Genomic DNA, 27,448 nt, shown 5'->3' on the forward strand with positions numbered 1-27,448 from the left:
CAAATGCACCCGTCTTGCTCTTTTAGGACATGAGACCGTCACCATCAGACCGTCACCAGTGCCGGAGCACACAGGGAATGACCATGGCAAAACTGAATCCGCAAACTGAAATAGTGAAGCACTCACTTCTCGCCCTCTAACCAACCGTCAAACAAACAAATAGAAATTTGATGCTGGTAAAACAGCAGTTCAGATTCAGATTCAACTTTTATTGTCATTGCACAAGTTTTCAGCCTGTACAACGAAATGCAGTTTTACATGTAACCATTCAATAAATCATTAAAGTGCTTATTCTCATAGCAATGCTTAAAAAGTTATTAAAAATTCAGAAGGTCCATAGGCCATAGAGATTTCATATAGTGCATAGTTAAGATGTATTGGTTAAATGCATAATGATCAGAGGTAGTCAGACAGTCTATAATCCAAGAGCAATAAAATAAATAAATAAACAAATAAATAAAGGAGAGAAACGGCGGAGCAGCACAGGGACATGGGCTAGTATCGGGGCTTAATGTTGAGCAGCGTTATGGTGTTGAGAAAAAAGCTGTTTCTGAGCCTACTGGTGCGACTTCTGAGGCTCCTGTAACGTCTCCCAGACGGGAGGATGGAAAACAGTCCATGACTAGGGTGTGTGTGGTCCTTGGTGATATTCTGAGCACGTCGCAAACACCGTGAGTGATGTAGATCAGTAATGGCTGGGAGTGATGTGCCAATGATTTTTTGTCCAGTTTTCACCACTCGTTGTAGTGCTTTCCTGTCAGCCATTGTACAGTTCCCATACCACACACATGCAGTTAGTGAGAATGCTCTCAACTGTGCAACGGTAGAAGTTACAGAGGATCTGAGGGGACAGTTCAGCTTTTTTCAGTTTTCTGAGGAAGAAGAGGCGTTGTTGAGCTTTCTTGATCATAATGGAGGTATTGAGTGACCAGGAGAGGTCTTGTGAAATGTGGACACCCAGGAGCTTGAAGCTAGTGACCCGCTCTACTTCAGCCCCATTGATGTAAATGGGTGTGTGGGTGCCTGCCTTTGCTTTCCGGAAATCAACAATGAGCTCTTTGGTTTTGGAGGTGTTGAGCACAAGATTGTTATTTGCACACCATGCAGCCAGACACTGCACTTCCTCCCTGTAGGCTGATTCATCATTGTCCCTGATCAAGCCAAGCACCGTTGTATCGTCTGCAAATTTGATGATGGAGTTAGTGTTGTGAATGGGGGAGCAGTCATGGGTGAAGAGGGTGTACAGTAATGGGCTGAGCACTTGTGGCACACCAGTGTTTAGATGAAGTGTAGTGGAGAAGAGGTTATTTAACCTCACCATCTGGGGTCTGTTGATCAGAAAGTCCAATATCCAATTGCAGATGGATATGCTAATGCCAAGCCTGTGTAATTTCATGATCAAATCAGATGGTATGACTGTATTAAAAGCTGAACTGAAATCGATGAATAGCATCCTTGCATGTGAATTGCTATTATCTAGATGGGTAAGGGCAGAGTGGAGGACTGTGGATATGGCATCCTCAGTCGATCTGTTGGCACGGTATGCATACTGGTGGGGGTCTAGTGCAGGAGGAAAACTGGGCTTGAGGTGAGTTAGGATTAGCTTCTCAAGACATTTGGTGATGATGGGGGTCAGTGCTACTGGTCGATAGTCATTCAGGCACTCTGGGTTTGATCGCTTGGGCACAGGGATGATGATGGTGGTCTTGAGGCACACGGGAACAACACCCTGGGCCAGTGACAGGTTGAATATATCAGTGAAAACTCCAGACAGTTGCTCAGCACATGTTTTCCACACGCGCCCAGGGATGCCATCCGGGCCGGCTGCTTTCCATATATTCACCCTGCTCAGTACTGACTGCACGGCAGAGACAGTGAGTCTGAGGGGTTGGTCATCAAGTGGGGGGGTAGTTTTGACAGGCGTAGTGTTGTTGTCCCGATCAAAGCGGGCATAAAAGTTATTGAGCTCATTAGCAAAGGAGGAAGTGGTGGTAAGGGGGGTTGAATTTACTCTTCTGTAGTGTGTGATGGTCGGTGTCCCTTGCCACATGCGTCGGGGGTCAGAGTTATTGAAGTGGTCCTCAATCAGAAGTTTGTGGCTAGTTGGGCATTCCGTATTCCCCTTTTCAGGTTAGCCCTTGATGTGCTATAGGCTTCTGCATTGCCAGATCGAAAAGCAATGTCGCGAGCCTTTAGCAGTAGACGGACATCCTTATTCATCCAAGGCTTCTGATTGGGGTATAACTTGATCTCCTTGTGAGTTGTGACATCATTGACGCTTGTATTGATGTATTCCAGAACAGAAGAAGTATATGTGTCAATGTCCAATTGGGAGTCAGAGATGGCATTGGTGGCGAACAAACTCCAGTCTGTGCACTGAAACCCAAGCTGTAGTGCAGCCTCTGCACCCTCGGGCCAGATCTTAACATTCCTCACTGTGGCTTTCACCCTGTTAATGAGGGGTGTGTATCTGGGCAGCAGCAGCAGGGATAGATGGTCAGATTGACCCAGGTGGGGGAGTGGTTTAGCTTTGTAGGCCTCTGGTATGTTTGTGTACACCTTGTCCAAAATTCTGTCACCTCTGGTCGGGCAGGAGACATGTTGGTGGAACTTGGGGAGTACAGACTTGAGGTTTGAGTGATTAAAATCCCCAGCAGCAATAAACGCCCCTTCTGGGTGTGCAGTTTGCTGTTCGCTAATGGCAGCATGTAGTTCTTTCATTGCTTGCTTAGCACTGGCATCAGGGGGTACATAAACGGCCGTAATAACAGTACATGTAAACTCTCTGGGTAGGTAAAAAGGCCGACATTTAACAGACAGATATTCCAAGTTCTCAGAACAGTGACTCCCGGTCAGTTCATCACTGCTGCACTCGCGCTGTAGAAACACCAACACTGGGAGGTCTTCCCGCAAGAACACAGACACACTCGCTTGTTGTGTAAACAATAGTACTCTTCAGAGACATCTGATCGGCTCTGAAGCGAAAGGCAACTAGTGCGTGCGTCCACTTCCGTGTTTATACCCGTGGTGCGGGGCGGAGCGTGTAATCATGCATGTCAATGTTGAATTGGCTTGATTAAATAGCAGTACGAAGAAGACAGGCTCTCTAAGGGTGATCCCCATTCAGTCGAAGTCGACTACATCTGACGTTCTCGACTGAAAGGGAACTGACGCTACGCTTAATTTTTTTTTTTCGTTTGTGTATTTTTTTTTTTTATATTAATATTTCATATTTGTTTATATATATATATATATATATATATTTTTTTTTTTTTTTTTTTTTTTTTCAAAAGCCCAATCATACATACAGCCTTATAGAATGGTGCGTAAAACAAATTCATAAGGGAATTTTTTTTTTTAGAATAAATCAGCTCCATAGCAAATTCCAAGTGATCAAGGGCTTAGGGTGTTCCATTTAACACACATTTCAGTAGTTCCATTTAAATACACCAGTAGTGGGCCCTCATGCAATGTAAGTAATTATTCACATTCGAGTGAACAAGACAGAGGGAAGTTAGCGGGGGAAATGTATAAAAAAATGTACTTAAACGCAGCCGTAAATGGCTCTCTTTAAAAATGGGTTCAACAACAGTTCTGCTCTGGGTTTATAATATTTTTCATTTGCAAAATAGAGCAAAAACAGACAATATTAACCTATTTATACTGATGTATAAAATCAATATAACATTTGCACTCGTGCTATTCGGGACAAAAACAGCACACTCGTGTGATATTGTGCTCATTACCGTGTGATATTGCTTGAAGGGATACTTCAGGATTTAGCATTGAGCTTTGTATCAGTAGAAAACGTACTCGGTTACTAACGTAACCTCGGTTCTCTTACGAGAGAGGAACGAGTACTGCGTTGTCGTAGCAACGCATCGGGGAAAATCCTTTTCCACGAGAATACTGAAGCAAAAAATTATCCTTAATTTTGTATCTATGTAAAACGCTTTGCCACAGCATACAGACCTAGGCGAGACAGCTCGCGCGCCTATTGGCTGCTGTGCGGCAAAAGCTTAAGCCAATCGAGCGAGCCCTTGAGTGACGTCACACCCAATGAGGGCGCTTTGCGCCCTCCCGCGTCACGTCCCGCCGAAACGGGCGTGGCTTTGGGCTATATATTCCGCTCACAGGCTTATGAACTCTGATTTTTAACAGCGAAACAACCAGAGCGCATACACGGCAGGAAACGCAGTACTCGTTCCTCTCTCTAGAGAGAACCGAGGTTACGTTAGTAACCGAGTACGTTCTCTTACGAGAGATACTCTCGTACTGCGTTGTCGTAGCAACGCATTGGGGAACACCCTGTAAGACGCCGTGTGTGCAGTGATCCGACACCATAGACCCAGAGCACTGAGCTGGGGTTCATATAGTACATAATCACCTGTAGGACTCACAGAGAATCCTGAAAGAGGTGGGCTCTAACCACCATCTTTCACAAAAATGACTGCCTTAGCAGATCAGTATAGAATTGACTGCGCTTAGCAGATCAGTACAGAATATACTGCGCATAGCAGATCAGTACAGAATTAACTGCGCTTAGCAGTTTCAGCATAATAATGCCATAATAGACGACTGAAATGTCAGTCTAACAAATACGGTTATTTAAACCGATAATATCTTGGCCTGTAAGGCGGGTACCTCGAGGTTATAAAACCTGATAAATGTAGACGGTGAGGCCCAGCCTGCCGCCATACAAATATCCTGTAAGGCAATCCCACTCGACCAGGCCCACGAAGAAGCCATACTTCTCGTGGAGTGCACCCTAACACCCAAAGGGCACTGAATGCCTTTGGATGCGTACGCTAGAGCTATAGCGTCCACTATCCATCTGGATAGGCTCTGTTTCGAAGTGGCCAGTCCCTTGAGACGCCCACTAAACGAAACGAAAAGCTGCTCTGTCTGCCTGAAAGCAGACGAGCGCGACACGTAAGCTCTCAATGCCCTCACTGGGCAGATTAAGTTTTCGTCCATATTATCCCCGATGACCGGAAGGGCAGACAGGGAAATAACCTGCGCCCTAAACGGTGTGTTTAGGGATTTTGGAACGTAACCATGCTTAGGTTTGAGCACGACTCTGGAGTCATTAAGCCCAAATTCCATGCACGACGCGCTCACTGAGAGCGCGTGTAAGTCCCCAACGCGCTTCACTGAAGCGAGAGCCAAGAGAAACACCGTCTTGAGCGACAAGTGTTTCATATCAATCTCCTGAAGAGGCTCGAAAGGAGGACCCTTCATGGCGTCCAGCACCGTGGAAAGGTCCCAAATGGGAACTGTGGGAGGTCTGGGTGGATTAAGTCTCCTAGCTCCTTTAAGGAACCGAATGACTAAATCGTTCCTTCCTATGGACTGGCCGTGTGCGGTTTCAGAAAAAGCCGCTATAGTCGCCACATATACCTTGAGTGTGGAAGGGGATCTCCCGCTATCCAACATCTCTTGTAAGAAGGACAAAACCTCTGTCACTCCGCAGTCTGGGGGTGACACGCCGCGAGACGTGCACCAGCCAGAAAAAACAGACCATTTAGACGCATAGAGCCGTCGTGTAGACGGAGCTCTAGCTTGTGTGATCGTGTTTAACACTCCCTGAGGGAGGTCAGCGGATACCCGTTGATGGCCCACACATGAAGGGACCATAGCTCCGGGTGAGGATGCCAAATCGAGCCACTCTCTTGAGAGAGGAGATCTCTCCTCAGAGGCACTGGCCACGGGGCGGTGCTGGCTAACTGCATCACAGCTGGGAACCAGGGTTGATTCGACCAGAGCGGCGCTACTAGCAGCACTGAGCATCCTTCCTCCCTGATCCTCTCCACCACCTGGGTCAGGAGGGAGACAGGGGGAAAAGCATATAGGGGGCGGCGTGGCCACTGATGAGACAGCGCGTCCTTGCTTTTCGAGAAAAATTCTAGACAGTGAGCGTTCTCTGGGGACGCGAAGAGGTCCACTTCCGCTCTGCCGAATTTCTTCCACAACAGTTGTACTGTGTGTGGGTGTAATGACCATTCTCCTGCCGGAACGCGGTTCCTGGACAGTACGTCTGGTCCAACATTCAGGTGCCCTGGCACGTGCGCCGCCCTTAGTGAAAGGAGGTTGCAGCGCGCCCATATCAGAAGGCGTTTGGTCAGCCTGTATAATGACAGGGACCTGAGGCCGCCCTGGCGATTTATGTATGACACCACTGACATGTTGTCTGAACGTATCAGTACATGGCAGCCCATAATCAGGGGACGAAAGCGAGTGAGCGCTTTGCACACCGCTAACATCTCGAGGCAGTTTATGTGGAAGAGCTTCTCTCGCTCTGACCAAAGGCCAAACAGTGGTCTGCCCTCGAGCAGCGCTCCCCATCCTGCGTTGGATGCGTCCGTAGACACCACCCTCAGACTCGAGGAAGTCCCTAGGCTTACACCTGACAGGTACCAGTCTTTTGACCTCCATGGTTTCAAAGCTGCAACGCAAGCTTGATTGACCTTGAGGCGAAGCCGACCGGTGGCCCATGCTTTGCATGGCACCCTCCCTTTGAGCCATATCTGCAGCGGGCGCATGCGCAGCAGACCCAGCTGCAGTACTGCAGATGCTGAGGCCATCAGACCTAGCATTTTCTGAAAGCTCTTTAGAGGGAGAACAGCGCCGCAGCGAAATGAGCTGACTGTGCGCTGGATGCGCAGCGCGCGCTGTTGTGACAGCTGCGCTGTCATCGACAGCGAGTTCAGTTCCAGTCCCAGAAAAGAAATATTCTGACTGGGGGACAGCGAACTCTTTTCCCAGTTTACTGTGAGACCGAGACTCTCGAGGTGACTCAGCAGCAGGGCCCTGTGCGCCACTATCTCTGACTGAGATTGGGCTAGAATGAGCCAATCGTCCAAATAGTTCAGCACTCGAACACCCTGCAGTTTGAGGGGAGCGAGTGCTGCGTCCATGCACTTCGTAAATGTACGGGGTGCTAGAGACAAGCCGAACGGCAGGACTTTGTACTGGTATGCCTGGCCCTCGAAGGCGAATCTCAAAAATCGCCTGTGACGTGACGCAATTTGTATTTGAAAATACGCGTCCTTTAGATCTACTGACACGAACCAGTCTCCTTGGCGAACGTGCGCGAGGATTTTTCTGGTCGTTAGCATTCTGAACTGGCGTTTCACAAGCGCTCTGTTCAGTTGCCTCAGATCTAGTATGGGTCTGAGACCCCCGTCTTTCTTGGGTACCAGGAAGTATCTGCTGTAAAGCCCCCCTTCGCTCTGAGCCTGAGATAAAGGTTCGATAGCCCTTTTTCTCAGAAGTTTCTGAATTTCGGCTCGAAGTAGATGTGCTACATTCGAATCTACCGAAGTCTCGACGCGCGCCGCGTGGCGGCGAGGGCGTCTGCGAAACTGTAGCGAATAGCCTTCTTTTATGATGTTTATCACCCATTTTGAAACCCCGGGAAGCTTTTCCCATGCATCTGCACGTGTAGCTAGGGGCTGAGTGAAAAGCGCGCTCTGATCGACTCGCGATACAGCGGCTTTCGTGAGCTGCGACATTTGCAATGTCTCGCTCGCAACATCTGAGGCCGGGGCCGCGCTTATGAAAGCGGGCAGAATGTCCGCGCTCGACCCCTCGACAGCCTTCAGGCGGGAGAGGGAGGGCTGGACGGGTTCCGTAGGAACCGTGATGCTTGTGTGGGAACGCGGGCACTGGGGATCCGGGCACGTTTACCACCTTTATAGCATCGCTCGCCGGAGCGGAGCGCCTGCACGCAGGTTTCGTTTTTACAGAAACCGTGCGATGAGCAGGAGGTAGCATTAGTGGGCACTGGGTAGTGGGCACGTGTGCTACTTTTAACGCGCAATCGAACTGAGTCGATTTTATGTGCGCGGGCCCTGTGTGTGGGGCCGTGTTTGTGTGTAGGGATGTGCACATTACAGCGGGCAGATTTACTACACAAGAAACACCATCGGCCGTGGCCGGGACACCAGAAAATGCACTCTTTAATGGATTTATCTGGGTTTTTTACGGCGCGGCACAACAGCGGAGAACACGGGCTCCTGGAACGACGCCAGGCGAGTCCGCAGAGTCGCCAGAGGCAGTAGTTCACAGTGATGGCAGCCGCCATCCGCAAGAGCGATAGCCGCGTGTTCCTCGCCCAGGCAGGAAGCGCAAATCACGTGGCGGTCCCCGTCGCTGAGCGTGGTCCGTTTGCACGAACCGCAAAGAGGCATCTTGAGAAAGACGCCGCTTGAGATACAAACAGAGTAAAATAAGTGTGAGTCGCGCCGGCGACCTCACACACACTCAATAAGTGAAAGGATATATAGGCGCCGGAACGCGCAGCTGGAAGGCGACGAAGGCGGCGGTGCCAGCAGCTTGTCGTGACTTCTCCCGCTGAGGTGCTCTCTCGACGGCGCAGCTTCTTCACTCGGATCAGCGATGAGTTGTCCTCGCTGAAGGATAAAAAATCAGAGTTCATAAGCCTGTGAGCGGAATATATAGCCCTAAGCCACGCCCGTTTCGGCGGGACGTGACGCGGCAGGGCGCGAAGCGCCCTCATTGGGTGTGACGTCACTCAAGGGCTCGCTCGATTGGCTTAAGCTTTTGCCGCACAGCAGCCAATAGGCGCGCGAGCTGTCTCGCCTAGGTCTGTATGCTGTGGCAAAGCGTTTTACATAGATACAAAATTAAGGATAATTTTTTGCTTCAGTATTCTCGTGGAAAAGGATTTTCCCCGATGCGTTGCTACGACAACGCAGTACGAGAGTATCTCTCGTAAGAGAACCTGTAGTATTTTCAAATTACCGTGCTTCCCTCCCTCATATCCCCCTGAGATAAGAGATTTATGAATTTTTTGTCTGTAAAAAATCCTCCGATGACACAAAAATCTTAATTTTGCGGCATCGGTAGATTTTTTTAACCAGAGGCTAAAAACTACAGCCAGTAGAATGCACTAGATCCGCATGTTTTCAACCCGCCCATAGAAGGTGGGATCTCACTCACAGAATGTACAAATAGTGTCAGACATCTTTTTTTGGAAGCTAACCTAACAGGTTCTTATTCTGTGGAGAAAGCTGAGTAGTAGGGGTTACCATTCTCTTTTTCCCGGACATGTCCGGTCGTCGAGATCGTCCAAAATGTCCGGGATTCGGCTTTTGCTTTCTGCAGTCGCCATTATTTTTTTACATGCACACCTTTTGTTTCAATCTAACTGAATTCATTACGATTGGTGAATCTGAATGTAGTTTTTACATGAATGCTAAACAAGTGATGGGTTATTGTGCGTTTTAACATTGCTAAGATGTTCCCGCTCCTCCGTGAGAGATACTAGAATGGTGCGTCTCACAGGTGCCGCTCATCAGTAATCACGCCACCGGTCTCACGTCGATCTCCCGCGGCCCTCAGTCTCGTCCTGCTCGCCACAGTAAACATAATGAATGCCATTTTCTGGGTTTTTTTCAGTCTAGAAGGCTCCAAATTCAAAAATAATTTCACATTTCTAATACATAATTGTATTTTTGCCCTGATATCTTGAATCGTATAGGCATTCTAACTATATTGTATAGGCTACTTAACCTCACAGTAAGTTGTTTCCATGAAACATGTTCATCACCAAACAACTGTATGAAATTTAAGATGACGTAGGTCTTTAAATGTATTAAATCAGTTTAACGTGTTATTTTCCATAAATCATTAAACCCCTACTACTCATTAATTATATATAGAGTTTGGTTTTGATGTTTTTCAATGTCATACCCCTCTTAGGCTGCCATTTTTTGTTGTATGTTAAAAAATCTTAGGAACCTATAATGTCAACTTTTTTAATAACTAAAAAAATCATAAAGTCTTGGCATTGGCCACTGTACAATTTATTCAGAGAAGATTACATCTCATTCACCCACCTAAAAAGCAAAGCCTGTGTAACTATTTATACGCTGATACAAAATCTCACTTTGAGACTGATATTCAATCTCTTATTTCCTGGATGGCTGCCAGTTTCTCAAATATTCTCTGGTCCATCCTGACATTTCACACAGATAATCCTGTTGTGTCATTTTCTTTACAGCTCTACAGTGTAATGTTTAATTTATGGCTTCAATACACGCTGCACGTAATAGCAGTCTGTCTCTGCAGAGACAATGGGAACTTGTGTGACATTCTTTCTAATGTCCCCAATGCTTTTTCACTTCATTTCCAGATGGAGATAATGCTTAATGAAAACTTTAATGAGAATCTTCTCTGTCATTCGACTTTTTGTCACTCTACAGCTCCTCATCAGCCATAGATTTCAATTTAATTGTCAGCCACTGACGTTTATGGGAGCAAACAGCACTCAGTATTCATTTGAATAGTAGCCATTCACAACACACCACCATGTACACGTCAAGTCAAGTCACCTTTATTTATATAGCTTTTTACAATACAGATTGTATTGTACAATTAGCACATACACATTAGCTATGTTTTATTTATGTAACACTCTTGTGTAGTTTTATTTGCACTGCAGTCTGGTAATATTATATCAGTGTCTTCCTTCAGCATTCTTTTCTCAGACAGTGGGCAGGAGGTAACACAAGTTCTATTCAGAATCATTTCTCTCTCTCTTTCTCTATTCATTTATTTATTTATTATGTTTTCATCATTACATTTTACATACGTTTTCCTGGGTTAGGGTTATTATGAACAATCCAGTTCCTAAATTCCTTAAATTATCTACCCTCCTTTTTAATATTAAACATGTATAACCAATGGTCTTAGGTAAATCGGACATACTATCATGTAGTTCAGTTGATGTTTTAATATTTTAACACAATAAATAAAAAAATAAATGAACAGAAACCTTCAACTGGCAGCCTCAGAAATTGTGTTTAGGACCATTCTCATGGAGGTCCCGGGGTACCCGTTGAGGAGCCACACGTGTAGGGCCCATAGGTCGGTACGGGGGTGCCAGATCGTCCAGTTTGCCTGTGTGAGGAGATCTTTCCTCAGTGGGACAGGCCATGGGACTTTGTCCACCATCTGAACCAGTTCTGGGAACCATGGTCTGGTTTTCCAGAGAGGGGCCACTAGGAGGACTGGGCATCCGCTCTCCCTCACCCGTTTGATGACCTGGGGGATCATGGAAATGGGGGGAAACGCATATGGGCAAATGGGCCAAGAATGGGCCGGGTTCGAAAAAAAACACTGCGCAGTGAGTGTTGTTTCTTGAGGCAAAAAGGTTGACTTTGGCCTCGCCGAAAACACTCCAAATCAGACAAAGCGTCTGAGGGTTTAGAGACCACTCGCCTAGAGGAGTGTAGTCTCAAGAAAGCATATCCGCACCCATATTCTGAATGCCCGGGATATGTGCTGCTCTCTAGCTCAAGTTGGCACGTGACACACGCTGCTTCTCACCGAAGTCTCGAGAACCGCCTGAAACTTTGGGGGTCTGCGAGCGAATTGGAGCGAGTAGCCTCGCTTTATTGTGTTTATAACCCAACTCGACACACCGGGAATGGCTTGCCTGGCTAGGGCCTTTGTGGCTAGGGTTTGACACATGTTTAGGGACGGGCCACCTAACACAGGGAGACCGGATACCTTTATGTTGTGATTTGTGCACATACTGAGTGTTTGTTTGACTGAAAAGGCTTGCGCCTCAGGCAAAGTCATAGTTACAACTGGGAGAGGGCCACCTAGTGTAGGGGGACCAAGAACCTGTGTGTTATGTGCTTTATTGGGGTTGCCATAAAAGCGGCGTTTGTGTGTAGGGGCGCGCGTAGTGCAGCGGCCCCGTTTGCTATAATACAAAATACTCCAGCTGCCAGAGCTGAACAGGGAGCTGCGAGAATGATGGGTTTCTTCAAGGGTGGTCTGGCTAGAGCGAGACAAAAGCCCTCTCTTTTCACCCCTGTTGCTAGGAGGTCTTCGGCGGCCCAGGATCCAACACAATACTGGGTCGGGGGCCCTGGCGCCGAGGCTGTGGGTAGTGCTTAACTGGCCGTAAGTGGCGGTGGGTATCAGAAGCAGAGCGGGGCTGAGGGACCTGCTTCGCTGGCTTCTTGGGTTGAGGAGAAGCTGCAGCTTTGGGCCTACTCGACGCGGAACTGGAGCGCTTCGGCAGAAATTGTCTCATAGCCTGAGATGACTTCTAAGCTTCGGTGAACCTCTCCGAAAAACCCTTCACCGCCGGGCCGAAGAGACCGGAGCTGGAGATGGGTGCGTTGAGGAACACCGTCCTGTTAGCCTCAATGATCTCAGTGAGGTTGAGCCAAAGATGGCGTTTAAGCACAACCAGGTTAGCCATGCTTCTCCCGATAGCCTGTGCAGTAGCTTTGGTAGCACGCAAAGCTAGGAGTGGCTCTAGTTGTCCAGCTAGCATGATTTACAAGAACGTAATTTTGGAATAATTAAGGTTTTTAATAGAAGTAATTTATGTTCCCCAAGGCTACATTTATTTAATTAACAATACAGTACAAACAGTCATATTAAAGAACAATTGAAGAAAGTTTTGAGAACATGCTGCCCATAATATTTTCTTATGAATGTCATTGTGGTTTAAGAGTAACATATATTTCCAGTAGGGTTTACTCTCGCCTTCCCTTTTGTTTACTCTCATCACGTTTAAGGATGTGTCTTTTTACCCTATGACACTTTGCGCATTGGCATACATCCCAGTGCTGAGAGCTTTCATTTTTAGGTGAAATCAACTAAAACACAAAATAATCAACTAAAAAGTGGTATATACTGTACCTGTATAATAAATGCACCTGTCCTTGAAACACTCTCAAATGTTAAGCTCACTTTCTAATCACATTTGTAAAAGCAGATGTTTTGAGACCAAACCTCCACATACATTACATTATCATGAAATGTATAGCTTTGAGCTCTACTCATATTGTATCTGTAACAATCTCAAAATTATTTGTATCTGTATCTGTATTGGGATAAATCCAGAAATGGCCAGGGCTTTAGTCGAAAGTTTGAGAAATTACATGAGGAGCTGGTAATTGTGTAATTGGAAGGAAGGTAATTGTGTTACCTTCCTTTACATTGAACAAATATGCTTTGTATAACATTGATGTAATATCATAAAATAAAATAAAAAATATATATATATACACTCTAAAAATGCTGGGTTGTTTTAACCCAAACCTGGGTCAAATATGGACGAACCCAACCATTGGGTTAACATTTTTAATTCAAAAATGTAACCCAACGGCTGGGTTTGTCCATATTTGACCCAAATTTGGCATTTTTTTTTTAGAGTGTATATATTACATGGCTTGGTTGAATTCTAATGTAGAATGCGGTCTGTTATTTCTTGATAACAGACCGCTGCTAAGGATAACACATCTGAATGAATTATAAAGAATACATACATGCTTGTCTCAGAGAGAGAGAGTGAGACAGAGAAACATGTCATGTATCATATTGTGCAAAATAAAGGTATCAAGTAGTAGAAAATGTGTATGATGTAGATTTCACCTTTTGGCTTGCTAGTTGGATACACTTAATTATTGGCCATATTGATTTGACTGCACTGATACTATTGTATGAGAACTGAACTGAGCTGGATGATGAAATTACTTTTTAGAGCAGCATGCTCTGAACTCTGTTTGCATCTTTGAATCAATATTTTCCTGTTCATCACTGAAAAGCTGCTTTGAAGCAATCTATATTGTATAAATCACAAAAAACAAATGTGACTTGACCGAAATATTGTGCTATGATATCACCTAGCTCCCCTGTTATCCAGAAAACACGAAGAGGGATTGTGTCTAACAAATATTTTCCTGATTATTCGGTAGAGTTCATTATTCATTTTGAAGCCATCATCCGTGCCTTTCCCAATGATGTATTTGGCTTCAGTCACTTCCCTAGTAGTAACCAGGGCGGCCCCTGTTTGGGTGAGTAGTGCTGTTACCTCACAGCATAAATGTACCGGTTTGAGACCTTTCTGTGTGGAATTTCACTTTGGTGTGGGTTGTTGGTCTGGTTTCTGCCTCAATCCAAAGAGAGAGTGAGACAGAGAAACATATAATGTATCATATCGTATAAATATATCAAGTAGTAGAAATGCGTATGATGTATATTTCACCTTTTGGCTTGCTTAGTTGGATGCACTTCATTTTTGGCCACATTGATTTGACTGCACCGATTTTATTGGATGAGAACTGAACTGAGCTGGATGATGACATTACTATTTTCTCCAGAGCTGTTTTAAAGATGAATTGATCTCATTCCATTACTGGTGAACTTTACACAAGCCACGTTTCCATTACCCTTCAAATTGCGCAAATTGAAATTGCGAATTGAAAATACGCTTAATGAAAACATGTCAATTTCACAAAAACTCCCATTCATCGAAAAAAAGATTTGACGCTCGCATGAGGTGGTTTTTCAGGCATTTTGAAAAAGGAATATTTTGCAAAACTGCAATGGAAACAGTTTTTGCGCATTTACAGTCACCTGAAATAGATGGTGCAGTGTATTTTGGACAGAAGAGTTCTTCAGAAGAGAGACAGTTATTAAATTCATAAAAGACATAAGAATTACAGGAATACTGGATTCTAAACCTCAAAGAAATGCCACAATCACGAGCTTGAAGCAGAAATAAAGGAGAAACACCCAGAAACACCTCATATGCCGCTCACAGGGATCTTTCCTTCCCATTAATGCTTGAATAACACGCCTACGTCTCCTTCCATTAACAATAATGGATAGTGAGGTGGACTGGGATATATATAAACTATATCAACCTACCATCCTGGCTGTTCACGAGAGGGAAAAAAAAATGTAGTCGCATAACATCGGTTAATAAAAACACCGTCATTAGTTTTTTATAGAAATTTAGAATAAATCGCAAAAGTTTTGCACGAATCTGTAATGCAAACGCGCCTACAATTATTGAACCTAAATGAATCAGCACTGAACTGATTTCACCTGAATACTGACTATTTACTATTGTCTTTTTAGAGCTGCTTTAGAGCATAATTTAAGTCAACGGCAACGTGGTTAACTGATTTCCAATCGTGCTGTATTCATTTCATTTATAAAGTTTACACTGGAACTGAACAACACTGAACTGACTTCAGCTGAACAATGACACTTTTTTTATTTTTAGAGCTGCATACTTTGTAGTCAAATTGATCTCTGTTTGCATCTTTGAATCATTAATTTCCCTTTCATCACTGAAAAGCTGCTTTGAAACCATCTATATTGTTTAAATCAGTAAAAAAGGTGACTTGACCATAATATCGTGCTATGTGGCCTGGCTCGCAGTCTCTGTTCTAATTCACTGGAACTAAAGGGGCCAAGCCCAACCCCTGAAAAACAACCCCACACCATAATCCCCCCCTCCACCAAACTTTACCCTTGGCACAATGCAGTCAGGCAAGTACTGCTCTTCTGGCAACCGCTAACCCCAGACTATTCCATCAGATTGCCAGAGAGAGAAGCGTGAATCGTCACTCCAGAGAACATGTTTCTGCTCTAGTCAAGTCAAGTCATCTTCATTTATATAGTGCTTTTAACAATGTAGATTGTTTCAAAGCGGTTTTACAGTAGCCGTGTTTCCATTACCCTTCAAATTCCGCAAATTGAAATTGCGAATTGAAAATGCGCTCAATGGAAACATGTAAATTTCGCAAAAACTCCCATTTATCGCAAAAAAAGTTTTTACGCTCTCATGGGGTGGTTTTTCAGGCAATTCAAAAAAGAAATATTTTGCAAAACTGCAATGGAAACAGTTTTTGCGCATTTACAGTCACCTGACTTTAGAAGGCACGGTGTGTTTGGACAGAATATGAGACGAGTTGTTTATTAAATTCATAAAAGACAAAAGAATTACAGGAATACTGGATTCAAAACCTCAAAGAAATGCCATAATCAAGACCTCGAAGCAGAAATGAGGGAGAAACACCCAGAAACTCCTCATATGTGCCGCTCACACCTCGCAGTATAAGGGTCTTTCCTTGCCATTAATGCTTGGAGAACACGCCACGTCTCCTTCTGTTAATAATAATAATGTCTAGTGCGGTGGCTGGGATATGTAAACCTACCAACGTCCATTGCCATGATTTTTTAAATGACTTCTCGCGAGAGGAAAGAATGGTGCTTTAGTCGCATAACATCGGTTAATGGAAACGCCGTCATTTCGCAATAGTTTTGTATCGATATTTAGAAAAAAAATCGCAAACGTTTTGCTCAAATCTGTAATGGAAACACGGCTTGTGATAATAGGATAATTTAAGATAACAGAGATTGTTATGGCTTTATAGTGGTTCTTGAATAAAGATATGTTCCATCTAAAGTTAGTTCTGATTGATTCACTTCCGTCTAAAATCCAGTGGCAGTGTGATGTACGCTTTGCATCCCACGCTTTGCATTGCACTTGGTGATGTAAGGTTTGGATGCAGCTGCTGGGCCATGAAAACCCATTCCATGAAGCTCTCTACGAACTGTCCTTGAGCTAATCTGAAGGCCACACAAAGTTTGGAGTTCTGTCTTTCTAAAGCACATTTACTACCGGCCACCGGTCGACCAAAGTGCTGTACAGTAGTTACAATATAGATACACAATAAAAAAATAGATATAATAAAATAAGATATAAAATATAATATAATAAAAACCGGATAAATTACATGTTAAAAGCCGAGACAAACATGTGAGTTTTAAGAGCAGCTTTAAACTCAGACAAAGTGGAAGCCATTTTAATTTGGGTCGGGAGTTTATTCCACAGAGTGGGGCCAGCCACTTCAAAGGCTCTATTTCCCCTTTTTTTCAAAATCTCCTAAGAGGAGGATCCTATCATGTGTAGTAATAAGATCCCCTACAAACTTTCGTCAGATGTGGGGGTCGATATATTAAAGCTAAAACAATAGGTTAGTTCCAGTCAAGTAGTAGTAGCTGAACTTCAAAGCTTGTGGGTTTAATGGAGGGTAGCAGTTGACAGCGTGATCTAAAGCAATAGTCTGTTGGGACAAGTTCTGAATAAGGGCTCAGATCTTCTACCTTCATCCAGGTTTCAGTAATAAACAGGAAGTCCAGACTGTAAGACGAAATTAAATCATTTAAAAGAAATGTCTTATTAACCAGGGAGCAGTGTTGGGCAGTAGCGTCGCTACAAGTAGTGACGCTACTAGCTTAACTACATTTATCAATAGCTTAGTGGTAGCGTCGCTGTTTTCTGAATAAAATAGCTTTTCAGTAGCGAAGCTCTTTTTTTGATCAAGTAGTGCGGTAGCGTCCACACAAGCTGAAGCTACATTTTCTGAAGCACAAGCTCAAATCGGATGCCAATACAACTGGATCACTGCTACTGGATCATAAGTGAAACCACCCACCGCCCTACACACGGACGTGCCGGTGGCTTCTTCATCTGTGTTTTGCGGCGGTTGTCAACCAGCTTTTTGGTGCATTACCGCCACCTTCTGCTCCGGAAGGTGACATGACATCATACTTGGGCTGACGACACGCAAGAAATTTGAAAATCTGAAAGATGGCAGAGGGTGAGGACAGAGAGGAATTGATCCCGAGGGGGGAGTCGCCGTGGCCGTACCTCGAGAAGTACATGATACTGATTGAGACGGCAGAGAAAAAATATGTCTTTAGGTGCTTAATGTGCAATCCAAAAAAGAAGCTGCTCTCAACCTCGAAGACATCAAACACGAATTTGAGAACACACATTCAGGTGATTCCCGAATAGGATAGCTAACACAACCACCAATAAATGATTAACAAGTGGTACGATAACAGTAACATTTTATAAATGTTTTATTAACTCAGTTAAAAGTCATTGATGTAACGTAGAGTGTGACGGTTGTTAAGTTAACGTAGCTACCGCTTCGCGTCGGGGTCCCGATCAGCCTGAAGGTGTTGTATTCGCTATAACAACCGCCTCACTCTACATTATCCCGCTTATTACATGGCTACCTAACAAATAAATAAAAAAATTTACACAAATTATTGATTTAAAAAGGAGTTTATTGATTTAAAAACGATTTATATTGCTTCCGCTAAAGAAAGTAGTCCGCTACGTCTCTACGGTTAGAATCATGCGCCCATGGTAACGCTCTGTTTTCATGGCAACGGTCTGCAGCGTCAGTTATCAAGAAATAACAGACCGCATTCTACATTAGAATTCAACCTATGAATTCAACCAAGCCATGTAATAAAAGTTATTAGTTAATGACGAACTAATCATTTACAAAACATCATTATTATATATTCATAAATGAATAAAAAGTGATATGATAATAACATTTTATAAATGTTTTGTTATTCAGTTATGTAATTTATAAATTATTAGTTAATGAACTAATCATTTTATAAAACATGACTACATTCATAAATTCAAGTACTTTATTGAGTAGTATTGAGTATGATTAGTTCAGCATTAACTAACTTTTAAGGGACTTATAACTGAACATTATTATAAAAGTGTGTGTTACCCAAACTTAAATAAATAAACAAATACAGCACATATATGAGGGAAGAGGTGGGGAAAGAATTAAGGATCAGATACAAAGTTTAAAGTAAAAAGTTTAGATTATTCTGAAATTATTTAGTTTTTAACATTTTATAGAGGGTTCACCCAAATAAAATGGCTTCCATGGAAATGGAACGTGAGCACGCCAAGAAAAGGAGTGCAACCAGGAATGAGGAGGAGGAACACCCTGTTCCTCTCATACAAGGCAGTGTAGCACAGTATTTCAGAGGAGGTAGACCCACCCTAACACAAGAGAGATTTGACAAATTGATCCTTAACTTCATCATTCAAGGACTGCATCCACTTCACACTGTGGAGAGACCAGAATACACAGATTTATTTAGAGAGATTTTACCCTCTATGCATTTGATGTCCAGGAGAACATTGGGAAGAATGCTTGAGGATGAGTATGCATCAATGAAAAGCACACTGTCTATGATTTTGTCCAAACAGAATCATGTATGTACCACAACAGATGCGTGGTCGTCAAACAACAGAAGCTTCCTTGGGGTGACTATCCACTGGATAAACCAAGAAACACTGAGCATCTGCTCTGGGGCATTAGCCTGTCGCAGGATCCTAGGGCGCCACACGTATGATGTTTTAGCTGAGATGTTGCAAGACGTGCACAGAGATTTCAACATAAAAGACAAGGTGACCGTTACAACCACAGATAATGGTTCAAATTTTGTGAAGGCTTTCAGTGTCTTTGCAGAAGCTCAAAGAACCATTCAAGACAGAGAAGAGGAGGATGAGGAAGAAGAGGAGGGGCACACTGTCTTCATAGATGTCACAGACATTTTTAATGAAACGGAAGAAGACTACAGTCTCCCACTTCATCAGCGATGTGCCTGCCACACCCTCAACCTGGTTGCAACGAGAGACATTGAGAGTGCTTTGACCCAGTCAGAGGCCTTTAAAAAAGTATCACGATCAACAATTAGCAAATGCCAGGGACTGTGGAACAAGCAACACAGAAGCACACAAGCTTCAGACATTATCAAAGACAAGCTAGGGTGCCAGCTGATAGTTCCCAGTCCAACAAGGTGGAACTCCACTTACCATGCCATGGAGCGCTTGAATACCTGTATTCTGACAAAAGAACAAGACCTCCAGGAGACCTGTGAGAAGCTTCTGGTGACTCGCTTCAAAGCAACAGAACTCACCTTCATACAGGAGTATGTTCAGGTAAATATTACCTTTTTTTTGACATGTACTTAAGTTAACCGATGTTCATGCTGTAATCCATGTATCTGTCTGAACAAAGGCAACCACATTCCACATACGTCTATCAGAGTTTAGATGATTAAAAATAAGAAAACTTATATTATTATTACTTTTGAGTAATTGTTATTTATTCCTTGTCTTTCCTGTGCATCTTTAAGGTTATGGCGCCTCTGGCCAAGGCCCTTGACGTACTACAATCAGATAAAATGGCCTACACAGGAGTGTTGGTGCCAACGATCTCAATTCTCCTCAATAAAATGGAGCAGATGAAGCATGAGGCAAACATGCATCACTGTAATCCACTGGTAGATGCCATCATCAGTGGGGTGAAGAGGAGGTTTGGATACATTTTTCAAGATACAAGGTTGCTCATAGCCTCTGCAGCTCATCCTATGTTCAGATTGGCGTACATCCCCAGTGGAAAGAAGGCTGATGTTTTGTCAAACCTGAAAGCAGAAGTTAACCTGCTTCACACTCAATATCCAGATGATCACATGCAGACAGATGGCGAGGACCCAACTGATGATGGCGATGAAATAACTGGATACTTCCCATCACTCAGAACAAGAACAGTTCTGAATGAAGTGGACAGCTACTTGCAATCACCCGAAACCAACCTTGTCAATGCATTCCAAAACTTGCCGATGATGAAGAAGATCTTCCTGAAGTACAACACAGGAGTCCCTGCTAGTGCAGCTTGTGAACGACTCTTTAGTGTAGGAAAAGACATTTTCCGACCAAAGAGAAACCGTCTTTCCGATGCAAATTTTGAAAAGCTTCTATTATGTCGCGTGAATAAACACCTCTTGTTAAAAAGCTCAGGGTCCAGCCTGGCCACCTCTTGATATGTGGTGGCAGAAACTTGTTTCCATGGAGAGAGATAGTTATCTTACACACACACACACACACACACACACACACACACACACACACATGAATACACACAAACAAACAAACACATATACATGAATACACACACACTCTCTCTCTCACACACACACACACACACACACACACACACACACACACACACACACACACACACACACACACAAACAAACACATACAAATGAATACACACACACTCTCACACACAAACAAACACATACACGTGAATACACACACACACACACCTGGTTTTGTTATTATGTGGATCACATTTTTTGTTTGTTTTTGTTGCCAAATTGGTTTGGAACAGTTGTTAAATAAACAATTGAACTGAACAATTACGCTTGCCTATCTGTTTGACTTACAGTTTTATTGATCACTGAGATAGCATTTCAATATAAAAATTATATTTGAAAAAGTAGCTTAGATGTAGTAAACTACTTTTGCCATATTGTTGTAGCTTAGCTTGCTACATTTCCCAGGGTGGTAGCTTCAGTGTAGTGAAGCTACATTTAATGTAGAGTAACTGCTAGCTTAGCTCACTACATTTTCCAAGTAGCTTGCCCAACACTGCCAGGGAGTGTGCGTTAATCAGCGCCATTTTTGGAGAGTGTAGAGTGCTGCTTGAGGCCGACGCTTTCCTCAGAGGACGAAGATAGTGTTTACTCCCATCGCGCGAGGTCTAATAATAATCCGTGAATCAGAATCCTGCAGCAGTCGAGCCGAAGGATCGGGAGGAGCAGGGGAATCAGTCTGAGTATATATAAGCCAACGAGATGACAGGACTGGCGAATGCCGAACAGCGAAGCGGATCAGATCCTTAATCCGTGCCCGAGACATAGAGTTGAGTAAACAACCAGCTCGCAGGTGGGTCTTTAATCTGACCTTTATTTCGCTGTGTTTCCCATGCTTTCTCCGGCGTTTCATCGGGATAACATCCAATGGCCACTCTGTTAGAGTGCTCCTGTTTGTGTTTTTTGCGAAATTTCCCAGTTTCGCGTCAAAAATATCCACGCAGCAGCTGCAAATATCCAGGAGTGTCTGACGATCGTAAACGAAAGACTCAGCATAGTTAAAGGGTATGAGAGCACATAAAAACAACCAAATAGGACGGACGTAATAAGGAGAGACAGACGGCATGCCACTCTCACAGGCGCCATCATCAACATGATTATGTCATGTTAAGTTTCTGTATTTTATTCATGGTCATGTTCGTTTTCCCTGTCACCATTTGGCTGAGTTCTCGTTCATGGTTTACCATGGATTCTTATTTAGTTACAAACCTGTATCTTGTTCTGTTGGATTACTTATTCTGTGTGTTTAAGTCCTCAGTTCTTTCTGTTCATTGTTCTGTGTAGTTTATGATAATTGTTTTGTGTACTTTGATCTCTTGGTGTTCATTAAAATGATTTATTCGTTCATTCTGCATCATGAATCTTTTATTTGGATAAAGGCAACCTATAAAAAAAAGGCAACCTCACGTGATTCTAGGATTTCAGCCCCCAATAATAGTATAATAAAAAATATATATTTAAACATTTTAACATTAAACATTGTTTGTAATCTACGTTAGGCATGAACAATACTAGATTCTACACTACCCATCAAGTCAACCTCGAGAATAATGATTTAATTTCAAATCGTTTTAATTAACCAACCAATATTCATACATTCATAGTCAAGCTACAATATGTACAAAATAATTGGCCGCTAGGGTTCGCTAACTTCTTACAATAACAATGTCTTAGGTTGATGACGCAGTGATAAGCGGAATGATGGGACTTGTGTCTTTAATGATTATGGAGTTAAGCACAATTTTTTTTAGAGTGTGAATGAGATTTGACAGTTATGGCAGAAGGGATATTTCAGTTATATTTCTCTCACACAAAGATATGACTTTAGAAATCACCAGTCTTCAAAAGTTTTCAGAAGTCATATGGACTGCTTGTACAGTGTTTTTTTTTGTGTGTTTTTTTTGGGAGCTTGACCAATTACAATTTAAATGTCAATGTATTGAAAAAAGCAACTATACCATTCTGCTGCATTTCTCCTTTTTATAACATGAAAAGAAAGTCAAAACAGGCTTTGGATGATATGAGCAGTAAATGATAACAACATTTTTATTTTAACTATTCCTTTAAATACATTGGTTCTCAGCAAGTGGGTTCTGATCCAAAAATATGTCACAGACCTATTAAGGACATAACTGTGTAACAAATGATAAAATGCAACCATATTTAGGGCATATTTTCTGCACTTGTAAGACAGGGAAAATTAAAGGACATAATTAAAAAGACATTTTAGAAACCAAACACTCAGACAACAAAGACAAGCATGAAAACGAAAAAAAAGTTGTTTTAATGGTAATATTATCAAATTAAAAAGAAATGCCATTAATTACAATGTATTACATTCATAATTAATGCTAATTTAATTATTGCGTATTTTAATACATTTCAGTGGTTCATTCCATGGACATTTTTGTTAACTTTCGTTTAAGAAACAATCCCCCGGTTTAACAGACAAGGCTTAAAACTAGTCCCTGATTAAAATGCATGTTTGAGCTTTTTGAACTGAAAGCAACTTGCACTGACATATCTTAAAATATGTCAGTGCCATTGTTCTGTCTCAAGAAATGTTTTATTCTAAGGCACATTTTTAAAAGCTAGTTAAATGTCCAAATTGAACTAAGGCCTAATCCTGGCTTAATCTAAGCCCTGTCTGTGAAACCAGGCCAATATTGTTTTAGGCTGCAACCACAAGTTCACTTCAAAAGATGGCATTGTCCGTTCACATCATTTCCCTGTCTCTGCTTGTCAGCTTTTAAAATATATTAGCTAAATCAACTGTAATGTCAAGCAAACTGACATTTTTAATAGATTTAATAGATCCACAGTATCTGTAATCTGGACCACAACAGGTGATGCTTGCATTGATCTAACACTTATCAATTTCCGTTCTTAGGTGTCACAACTGTCCTGACTATGACCACACTGAGTATAAGTGCCCGGAACTCACTTCCCAAGGTGGCCTATGCAACAGCCATGGACTGGTTTATGGCAGTGTGCTATGCCTTTGTCTTCTCTGCTCTCATTGAGTTTGCCACCGTCAACTACTTCACAAAGCGCAGCTGGGCCTGGGATGGCCAGAAGGAGGCCCAGGAGATGCGGGTAAGATAGACCATTTAATACGCTGGAGTAGGATGTCACAATGCTGTGAAAGTACAGTACTTCCTGTAAACTTGAGTGCTTATATTCTTTTAAGATTTCGTCATGGAGTTAATGGAGTGCACTATAGGTGTGCCACCCGTCCCGTAAAATACAGAATCGTGAATGGGTGTCCCTTATTTTACCACACTAAAGGTAGCAACCCTAGAGCACTATCATTTGAAAATAATCATCATGAAAGAAGTTACCTTTTTTTTCTTTAAATCAAACTTGCAGTAAGCTTTACATTTAAGCTTGTGTATTTGTATAGTGTTTCTCAGTGTAATCAATCACTGTTTCATTTTCCACTGTCCATTTTTTTATAGAGTTCCTCCAGACAATAAGCAATAAATATTCAGCATAGAAATCCTAAACTAACATGGGCTTTCTTGTTAGCAAGCTTGTCACTATTGTAATTTTTCATCTGGGTTGTTCCCGTTCAATAAGTTTAAGGGCTGCCAACCTTCTCTCTTTTTCCCCCACCGCTTTTGCTTGCTCTTGATTATTGCCACCCTCTGTCCTGGCCCTGATAACCTCTGAGAAATGAAGTGCTTAGAGCTAATGAATGTGAATTGCAGCAGAGAAAGCTCAGCGAGGTGCCGCATTGCTCACAGTATGAGGAGATATTGTACCTAGGAATCACTAATATAAATTCCTGTTTCGTGCTCTTGTTGTAACCCATGCTTAATCTGTCGAGAAACACTTTACTTCTTCATTAACTGTTCAAAATAGAATTGTTGTGTTTCTACAGAAAGCTTCGAGAACAGCTGCAGAGTCTCTCCGAAGAGAATACAATGCAAAACTGATAGCACGTATACACTTGGACAATAGAAGTTAAAGCCGGCTGTTAAAAATGTAATATTGAAGAAAAAAAAGTGACAATTTATGTATCATATGGATGAAAAACTTTTTCTAACATAATTTAGTTGAACAAATTTTCATTTTCACAACCCATTCCTTTATGGGAGTTTGGTGGAATGTTTACAAAACGTTTAGTTTACGACTTACGGTCGGCAATCTCTCAATTTGCCAATCGTGAATTTGACAGGTACGGCATGACTTGCAGTGAAGGTGAGGTACACTTCATACATTTTTATTTAATTAATCAGTCATTTGAAAACTTTCTGTGAAAAGTTATTTCACAAATGGCACGAGAAAATCAGCGCTCTTTCTCTCTAAATGCGCAAATGGCTTCATATCACTACATCACACACTACATAAGCAAATTGCACGGTGCATAGTTGACGAATTTGTCCCTTTTTAAACCATTCAGTAGGCCTACTCGCACACTCTCTGAGAGACGGGGCACCAGGGCCGGCCCGAGGCATAAGCGAACTAAGCGGCTGCATGGGGCCCCCTGGCCACCAGGGGGCCCCCAATCGAGTTTTTATTTTTAATTTATTTTTTACACATATTAGATAACTTAAACAAGTAACATAAAAGAATGAATGAATAATTCATGACAAGCGAATTCTGATTTTATGATCAATATACCTGCCTACAACTGCTGCTGTGTCTGCCAGCGTTTGAGTCAAGCGCATAATCTTGACACCTCACGTGCATAGACAATTCGTGGGTGGGGAGACTTCTCTGATGAAAATAGACTTCAACTTTATTAATATGGTTTTAATAATCTTAATAATGTGACCGAGCGTTCGTATAGGGTTCACCTAACACTAACAGAAATAAGAAAATAATTAACGATAGCAGTTTGAAGTCTTCTCCACTTTATTATATTCCACACATCAGATCACTAACTCCAAAACCCCGCGACACTCCAGTACCAAGTGCGCATCTACGGCAAGTCCCGAGGGGAAAAATACATTGCATGCACACATATACAACTAGCGCCAGTACATCATTATTATTGTAACAGACTTTGTTGGATTCTGTCATGATGCATGTACAATCCAACAAAGTCTGTTACAATAATAATCTATATATTAAAAAAATATATTTTGAGGACAGTTACACCGTCAATAATTGTCATTGTTGTTGCTGTTATTATGTTTCTGATTTCTCAGTTTTGTCATTATTTTAGATGATGTAAATAATTGAGAGAGTTAGTAAAAGAGTAAAGTAAAAGTTAAACGTTTTAAAAGCAAAAGTGAAAAATGTATGCACTTTCATTATTTAAGTAGCCTATCTATTTTTTTTGCAACATTCTATTTTTGATTATATCCATGTTTGTCTATTTTGGTTTTATTTTGTAGTTGAACATTGCACATTTATTGTACATTTGCAAATAATTTATTTATGTTTTGTGAGAGTTTGTTTTCAGAAGTTTCAATGAGTTAGTAAAAGAGTAAAGTAAAAGTTACAACTTTTTATTTAAGTATCTATTTTTTATTAAGTATTTATTTTGTATTAACACATAACCTCACTGTATTTATAATGTAGCATTATAGCGTGACATTTGTGTCAGTAATCGTCAAGCACAGGTGACTCCGCGTGGTAGGAGGGGCCCCCAAAATCAAATTCTGCTTAGGGCCCCCAAAAGGCTCGGGCCGGCTCTGCGGGGCACTCATGTGTGCACTTAATGCATGCACACATAAAGCCGCCTAACAGCTCAATGGTCAAAACACGCTTTAATAGTTAAATACACACATGTACAAAATGACTGAGTTACGTAAACACAGTCAGTTATATCTTAAATAAAAGTAAACAGTCGATAAAGAAAACGCAAGTGTAAAGGGCCTTTCACACTAAGCGCGATTAAACGGTGTGAATGTATACGTCGCGACATGAAACAATTGATCCCTATGGAGCTATTCACATCGGGCACGATCAATTGCTGCACGACAAAGCAAGATTTTTCCCGGAAGGGAGAAGAGAATGGATGTTGAGTGTCATCATTGGTGTCTGAGAACAGATTTATTCTTACACGTTCTTTATGTAGTTTATCATTTCTATTCATGTTAATTATGCAATCTGAAGAGCTTGAAATGGCAAAGAGCGTTATTTTCTTTCTTCCATGCGTGTCTATTATGAGTCAGAGAGTTTATTCGCTCTAGAGCTGTCAATCATATTATGTGATCATAACTCCTGCTCTTCCGAATTACGACGTTGTGTTCATTTCATCGTTCTGAGTTCCATCCACACATACAACTGAGAGAAACGTTTCTACAGATGAAACATGAAGCCAAATAAATATATGATTATATGTGTTCTATATGTTTTTTTCATGCTGCTCGGGGTATTTTTTATAACAATAAAGAATGAGAAATGCTTAGCAGGTGTAGCATTTAGTTAACTATAAAACAATACAAATAATGCACGTCTGCATTATTCAATCAAAATACACTTTTGAAGATGGCTGTCGGAAGTTATTACATGCACCCGATGATGGTTTCTGTGTTGTTCCAAACGTTATTTATCTTAATTTACTGTTGTATGTTTTGTCAAGGTTAAAGCCAAATGGGAAAACCTACAAGTTACATACCTGAGGAAAAATGTTGTTCAAATGTGTAATGAGCATTACTATTATGCAGGCGTGAACTAGCTGAAGGCAATCATTCATTTTTCATTCAGTGTGAAAGCTCTGTTTATGGGCGATTCGCTTTGCCTTATCACATTGCGCTCAGGGTGAAAGAGCCATAACGGTATATGTGACTCTGGATCACAAAACTAGTCACAAGTCGCACGAGTATATTTGTGGCAATAACCAACAATACATTGTATGGGTCAAAATTATAGA

The 27,448-nt window shown here is 42.3% G+C and overlaps 2 protein-coding genes across 2 annotated transcripts in view; both read left to right on the plus strand.

The window, feature by feature from the left end:
- The window catches only part of gabra3 (gamma-aminobutyric acid type A receptor subunit alpha3), a gene marked incomplete at its 3' end in the record, with an annotated part of 406,040 nt that overhangs the window by 322,906 nt on the left and 55,686 nt on the right, over positions 1-27,448 (plus strand). Inside the window, exon 10 of the mRNA XM_079584913.1 lies at positions 23,510-23,715. Within this exon, the coding sequence (XP_079441039.1) occupies positions 23,510-23,715 (206 nt within the window). The remainder of the gene's footprint in view (positions 1-23,509; positions 23,716-27,448) is intronic.
- Positions 18,541-20,544, plus strand: LOC306983980 (E3 SUMO-protein ligase ZBED1-like). The gene is made up of 2 exons (XM_079584912.1): positions 18,541-19,618; positions 19,816-20,544. Exons 1-2 carry the CDS (start codon positions 18,545-18,547, stop codon positions 20,500-20,502), a joined length of 1,761 nt encoding a protein of 586 aa, XP_079441038.1. The 5' UTR covers positions 18,541-18,544; the 3' UTR covers positions 20,503-20,544.

The sequence above is a fragment of the Phoxinus phoxinus genome (genome assembly GCF_949152265.1).
Source record: "Phoxinus phoxinus genome assembly, chromosome: 17".
Taxonomy (NCBI): domain Eukaryota; kingdom Metazoa; phylum Chordata; class Actinopteri; order Cypriniformes; family Leuciscidae; genus Phoxinus; species Phoxinus phoxinus.